The 7,382-nt window shown below is 36.2% G+C and overlaps 1 protein-coding gene across 1 annotated transcript; it reads left to right on the top strand.

Annotated features, from left to right (window-relative positions):
• Positions 344–6,946, top strand: LOC107623412 (CDPK-related kinase 6). Its single transcript, XM_016325660.2, has 11 exons — positions 344–1,071; positions 2,381–2,511; positions 2,747–2,788; positions 2,907–3,015; positions 3,135–3,213; positions 4,826–5,122; positions 5,263–5,372; positions 5,500–5,604; positions 5,837–5,899; positions 6,209–6,376; positions 6,467–6,946. The coding sequence occupies exons 1-11, from the start codon at positions 505–507 to the stop codon at positions 6,614–6,616; spliced, it is 1,821 nt and encodes a 606-aa protein (XP_016181146.1). The 5' UTR covers positions 344–504; the 3' UTR covers positions 6,617–6,946.

Below are 7,382 nucleotides of genomic sequence, written 5' to 3'. Positions count from 1 at the left end.
ATAATCATTGCAAGATGATTATAACAAATAGTAATATAATATTACAAAGATTAAAAATATGGATGATTATGAAATTTGTTGAGAAATATAAAATAGTCCCATTGGATTTATTAACTTTTAAGAGGAATTATAGGGAGGTGGTTCAATTCAAAACATAAGGAAAAGATCCAACCAACGTAACGAAGCAATTTACTTTCACCCAATAAATGAATACAGTTGGACTGTCTCCATATTAAGCTCAAATTAATTCTCTAATTTCAAAATAAAAAAAAAAAAATTAACTCTCTCTCTCCCCCTTTTTTTTTTTTTTTTTCATTCAATTTTCTCCTTTCTCTCCTTAGTTCTTTCTTCTTCCTTCTTATTAAACTCTTCTCTCTCTCTCGGTCTCTCTCTTTACTTCCTCTCTCTACAGTGTTTTTTTTCCTTCTTTTTTATTTTTTCTCAAATTCTCCGGCGACGTTTTTGGAGCTTCTGAGGCTTTGACTTTTCTCGCCGATCACCGCCATGGGCCATTGCTGCAGCAAGAGCATCGCTGTCGACAACGAGGGCGCCGCCGCCAATCACCACGTCAAACCGCCGCATGTCTCGCCGGCGCCGGTAGCAGTAGGGAACAACTCCGTGTCTGGCGTCAGCGATGCTTCGACGGCCACTCCCGGGAGGAGTACTCCGGCGAACTCTTTCTCGACAAGCCCCTTCACAAGTCCGCTTCCGCCGGGGGTGGCGTCGTCGCCGGCGGCGAAGACGCCAGGGCGAAAATTCCGTTGGCCGCTGCCTCCCCCGTCACCGGCGAAGCCGATTATGGCGGCACTGCTGCGGAGGCAGGGGAAGACGAAGCCAAAAGACGGTCCCATACCGGAGGAGCAAGGTGAAGGGGGTGGTGGCGGTGCCGGCGCAGAAGGTGGAGAGCGGTCCCTTGATAAGAGCTTTGGTTATTTTAAGAACTTTGGTGCGAAGTTCGAGCTAGGAAAGGAAGTGGGTCGAGGGCATTTTGGTCATACTTGCTGGGCTAAAGGGAAGAAGGGTGACCTTAAGGGTCAATCAGTTGCCGTTAAAATCATATCCAAAGCTAAGGTAAGAAGATTCTTGTTGGTGATTTCTTATGTATGTTGATCAGGTATAAATTGGGCTTTTGTCTTTGCTACTATGTTGAACTGTGAATTGTGAAGATCATTTGATACGGTTTTTCTTGGTGCTGGTTTCGTTGACTATTGGTCAATTTTTTATTAGCTCTTGAATTTTGTGACCCTTTTTTGCACTGTAATTAGGTGTTAGTAGTGTAGTGAAGATTTAGCGAAATTAGTGGTTACTTGTTCGTGAAATTTTGGAATTAAATTTTGCATTCAAGTTCTCTACTTGGAAAAATGATGTATGCCCCCTTATGGAATCTGCTGGTGTGTTTGTGTACTAAAGTTCGAAGTTTGCTTTTGGTTGTGGATGTAAACTAATAGCTGTTTTTGGCAGTTTCTAAGTCAGTGCTAGTACCACCAGAAGAGTATACAAAACTCAGAAGTATGAAATCTAAACAGTGCAGGATTTTATAATTTAATAATGCTAGCTAGCACTTTGGTTAGTTCTGGGGTAAAGCGACTGAACAACTTTGCCTTCAACTACTTACTTCTTGTTGGTTTCTTAGAGCATTACAACAAAGTGATTTGGAATATGTGACTGGGATTGTTAGAAGTTGTTGGAGAAGCAAGGAGAAGATGAAGTTGTAACCTCTAAAGTGGAAGTTGTCGAAAGATGTGGCTTTTGCTGAAGATATTTATGTGGGAGCTATGATTCATCAAAAACATATTTTGCAATTGTCTTTATCAGTGGCCAATTGGTTTTGGCTCAAATGGTTAAATCTTGGTAGTGATATTGCCTTCTTGCCAAAGAATGGGGATAGAGAGCTGGGAGTTTGTAAGAAGCAATGAAGCAAAGTGGTGCTTAGCTGTAGATTTAAGAAGCTTATGTCATGCCTTGTTTTTCATTCTCCATTAGAACTTAGGAGATAAATTGGAGGATTAGTTTATAAGATAGATGGCTCACAATGATGCTGGCACTTAACAATTGTTACCTATTGACGAATGCTTTAACGAGCCCTTTTGTTGCAAACCTATGGGCATCAAATAAGATAACTCAGTTACTTGGCCTCTACTGGTTGATTTTTCTGCAAAAAGTATGTGCAGCTTAAAAGATGACTCTATTCTATTCTATTCTATTCTACTAGTCAATCAATTACTTGGGAGAATTGTTGTGCTCTTGCGGTCATAGATATTTTATTTTATTTTCATGACATATGTCAGCATTCATTGAACTTTGATTTTGTTAAGTTACGATTGATTTTAAATTTGGCTTGGTTAATGGTTATTGTAATAAACTGATTTTTATATGGCAGATGACTTCAGCAATAGCAATTGAAGATGTTAGGAGGGAGGTGAAAATGTTGAAGGCCTTATCTGGTCATAAAAATTTGGTCAAGTTTCATGATGCATTTGAGGATGTCAATAATGTCTACATAGTAATGGAGTATGTGAACAATCCTTTCTGAAAATTGCTTTCATTCCTTTTAGATTTTATTATATTAAAGGTTGGAAGGGTCGTTTCTATCCAGATATATTTTATGATTATTCGGTATAAGGAATTTGTCGTTGGTTTGTGGTTCCAAGAATATTAATGACGTGGCAAGTTTCGTATCTGGGAAATATTAGTACAAACATACAATAATTGAAAGAGAAATTTATTATATTTTTGTTCTTATCAGGTTGTGTGAGGGTGGAGAACTACTTGACAGAATTCTAGATAGGTAAATTCGAAGTGCTATTTTCCATTTGTTCTTGGCACTCTGTATTTTTTTCTTACAGAAGTTTGGTTTTGAATTACATGATTATAATTCTATTTTGGTATTATATTATTTGATACAGAGGGGGAAGATACACAGAAGATGATGCGAAAGTTATTCTTTTACAAATTTTAGATGTAGTTGCCTTTTGCCATCTCCAAGGAGTTGTACATCGTGATCTAAAACCGGAGGTATGAAGCTTTTAACAACAGCTTTTCTCATGTCTATGAATGAATGATTTTCCCCCTCCTTTAGTATAATTACCTCTCTAGTATACAGCTTCACGATGTATATTTTGCATGCTTTGCAGAATTTCCTTTTTCTCTCAAAACAAGAGGATGCTTTGATGAAAGCCATTGATTTTGGTCTATCTGATTTTGTTAGACCAGGTATTTATGACTGATTAACTTAATATAGTCATTATCACACAGTATAATACAGCACATGCAATTTGATAGGTTTATTGTGTGTAGTATCTTCTCATGTTAATTTTCTATAGTCCAACACCCAAACTTCATAGTGCAGTGCTAGAGGCACATTATAAACCCAGGGAGAATTTTGGTTCGATCCCTAGTGAGGAGACTAGTTGGGAGGAGGGAGAATGCATACCCCCAAAAAGAGGGTGTGGTGCAACGGAGTAGTAATATTGTACCATGCCCCATTTTGTTGGCCTTCAATGTAGTGTAGACATCTAAAATTAAATTGTATTCATAGTAGTTAAGAACTCAACTACTTTTTATAATATTTTCGATTTGCTTGATATATCTGATACATATCTTAACTAGAGATACTTGACGTGCTTGTGCTAAACAAAAAGAGCATTTTTTTTTTATGATAATGCATGTGATTAGATTTGTTCTCCAAATTTATTAACACGTTCTGTATGAAGCTAGCTTTCACCTTAACTTTTGTGATTTTTATGTTTAATATTCTTTATCTTTGCTTAAATATTTCCGGTTGAATTATTAACTGTTTTGTAACTTTGTTGAACACTGCAAATTCCCGTATATGACTTTGTTATGTTTGATTACTATCTACTTCCCCTTCCTTTTCCCATTATATATTTTACTATGATGCTTACGCTAGGTTCTCATTTGTTATTTTTCACTTAGTGAAGGCTTTCCACAGGCAATAAATGCATAAAAGTCCAATATTAAAGGGTCCATACCAACCTCATAAAAGAATAGAAGTCAAATATTCGATATACTATTTATATACATAAAAGAATAAATGCCTAATAGTAAATATACTATGTTAAGATGATCAAATATTGATTATGGGTGAAGAAAGGAGATTGTACAGAACTCTATTGGATATGCATTTTTCTAGCGTTTGTATTCTCTATCCTTTTGGCATCTTCTACTTGGTGGTTGGCCAAAACATTGTCTTTGATATGCTATGCTATGCTATTTTCATCTCAGCTGAATTAAGAATGTAGATGTAACTCAAGTTTTAAGTGTGGTAGCGTATAACCCATTGCTTAGTAGAAGATAGGTGATATAAAACTGAAGAATGAAAATGAGCGAAGCTGTTATGCTGTGTCTAATACCTTGTCAGCTTTCATTCCAGCATTTACCTTCCAATTTTCAGTCCCTATTTTCACTCCTCCCAACCTTACTGCTCCTTTGTGTTGGGTACATATCCTAACATGTGTAAACGGTCTTACTGTAAACATGATATATAACAGGGCATAATGGCATCGTTTGATCCATGTAGTCGACTCTATTTAATGGGATAAGGCTTTGTTGTTGATTGTTGTTGTATATCCTTAGCACTCTTTTCAATATCAATTTGTGACTCACTTCGTACCTCTGCCAGACTCTAGGTGACATTTAGCAATGAGGGTGGGAGAGCATTTATTTGAAAATTTCCCTAATATCTTTATCACTAATTAAGTAATGCCATTATATACTGTGGTTTAAATTGAGACATGTTAACAAAATGCTTAATTCTCTTCGATCCCGCTTACCAATTTCCTGTTGACACTTAATTATTATGCAGATCAACGCCTCAATGATATTGTTGGCAGTGCCTACTATGTCGCACCTGAAGTGCTGCATAGATCTTACAGTGTTGAGGCAGACCTATGGAGTATTGGAGTTATATCGTACATATTGTTATGTGGAAGTAGACCATTTTGGGCACGCACTGAATCAGGAATATTCCGGTCTGTGTTACGAGCAAATCCTAACTTTGACGATACACCTTGGCCATCAATATCACCAGAAGCTAAAGACTTTGTTAAGAGACTATTGAACAAGGACCACAGGAAAAGGATGACTGCTGCCCAAGCTCTAAGTATGCCTCAGAATGTCTCGCTCAAAAAGTGTTTACAAACAATTGATTGCTCATATTTGAAATTACTCACACATACACTAATACACTAGTAACCTCATTGCATGATTCTTTCTGATAAAGAATTACCTTGGTATTTGCAGCTCATCCGTGGTTGAGGAATGAAAACGTTCCCATTCCTTTAGATATTTTGATTTACAAGTTAGTCAAGTCATATGTGCGTGCCTCACCTTTGAAGCGTGCAGCATTGAAGGTAGTAATCTCTTTGCTCCCATTAAAACTAACCCATCTTTTATCATTCCCACTTCCCTCTTTGGGTGCTCGTTGGGAATTATGGAACAGGAATAATGTTGCGTTTTGCTTTCATTTACATAATGCAGGCTCTCTCAAAAGCATTGACAGAAGACGAACTTATCTACCTTAGAGCGCAGTTTAGCCTATTGGAACCAAAAGACGGCTATGTTTCACTCGATAATTTTAGAGGGGTATGTTCATGGTCTTTGTGATCCCTCTATTATGTTAAGATACGTTCTTAAAACTAAAAATATGATATTATTAGCTGTTAAACTTATATAACATCCTTATGTCATGACTGTCATCTGCTAGCTCCAGCAAACTAATTTGCCTTAGTTTGTCTTCTGTTGTTCATGTATTGTGGGTGAATTTATTTTCTATTCTTTACTCAATCTATTAACCGGAATTCATATAAAATTGCAGGCTCTTATGAAAAATTCAACTGATGCCATGAAGGAATCAAGGGTCCCTGAGATTTTACATTTGGTGAGTTATCTGCGATATGTAATTTAGACACATATAGTATCTTGATTGTTTCTAATTTAACATGCTGAAAATTATTGCTCCACATAACCTTGTTAAGACGAATCAAATGCTAAATTTTCTTTGTACAAGCATTAGAATACGTGGAAGAAAGGACCTATTATTTGACTCTAGTGAAAATATGAGGATGTTATAGTTGACAAATGAAAAATCTTGCTTAACCCTGGGGATCGGCAATAACAGTTAATCCAATATTTTGTTTGATTGCATTGCAATACTGAAAATCTGCTTTGCATATTTTCTTGAAATAAGATGGAGGCACTCTCATATAAAAATATGGACTTCGAAGAGTTCTGCGCCGCTGCAATCAGTGTATACCAGCTGGAGGTTCATCCGGATTGGGACAACATGGCTACCACAGCGTTTGAGCATTTTGAAGAGGCGGGGAACCGAGTTATTTCAGTAGAGGAGTTGGCACAGGTTTGCAAATCCTTTTCATAACCATCCAAATAGTTATGAACTTTGTGCAAAAGTTATTAAACTAGTCTCATTTTTCATATAATGCTTCAGGAGATGAGTTTGGGACCTTCAGCTTATGCTCTAATGGGTGATTGGATCCGAAAATCCGATGGAAAACTCAGCTTCGTCGGATTCACAAAGTTTTTGCACGGCGTGACGCTTCGCAGTTCAAACACGAGACATCACAGACCGGTAGTATAGCCAAAGTGAAGTGTTATTATTGTAATTCTTGTTGAAATTAGTTCGTGTCTTCTTTTCTTAATTTTTTTATTTTGTTAATTTGAAAAGAAAATAGTACAGAGGGGTCTTCGTCTTTTTTTCTTTTTTTTTTTTTCCTTTCTCTTTCTTTTTGTGGGTTTGGGAATATTACTGGATCACGGAGAACAAAAGAGAGCTAACATATTGTTTTGTTGGTCATGTGATTTGCGGTGCAAAGTAAAAATTCTCCTATTTTACTTGTGAGCACAAGATGCAACTTGTTTTGTTGTAAGGTTTCTTGTGAAGAATTAAAGACGAATATGCTTTGGTCAACTTCATCATATGGTAGAGAAATGCGACGGAGAACTTGGGTCAAGTCAAGTTCTTATGCCGTAATTTCATATTCCTCTCTACTTTGTTCTAAATCCTTATTCAAAACAATACAAGATCTAATTTCTCGTAAGAACTATACGGGATCATGTTTACAAATTTGTTAGCTATTTGTTTTAAAATTAGCATTGTTGTGAGAACTGGATCTAATTGACTGGTTTGACCGGGTTGATCAAAAATTGATTATCAAATCAGTTTGACTTAGAATAAAAACGAATTAATAGTGAATTAGTAAAAAAAGTTAAAAAATAAAAACGAATTAATAGTGAATTAGTAAAAAAAGTTAAAAAATAAAAACGAATTAATAGTGAATTAGTAAAAAAAGTTAAAAAATAAAAACGAATTAATAGTGAATTAGTAAAAAAAGTAAAAAAAATGG

This window comes from Arachis ipaensis, chromosome B10 (genome assembly GCF_000816755.2).
Source record: "Arachis ipaensis cultivar K30076 chromosome B10, Araip1.1, whole genome shotgun sequence".
NCBI classification, from domain to species: domain Eukaryota; kingdom Viridiplantae; phylum Streptophyta; class Magnoliopsida; order Fabales; family Fabaceae; genus Arachis; species Arachis ipaensis.
This window is presented reverse-complemented; position numbering and strand designations above follow the sequence as displayed.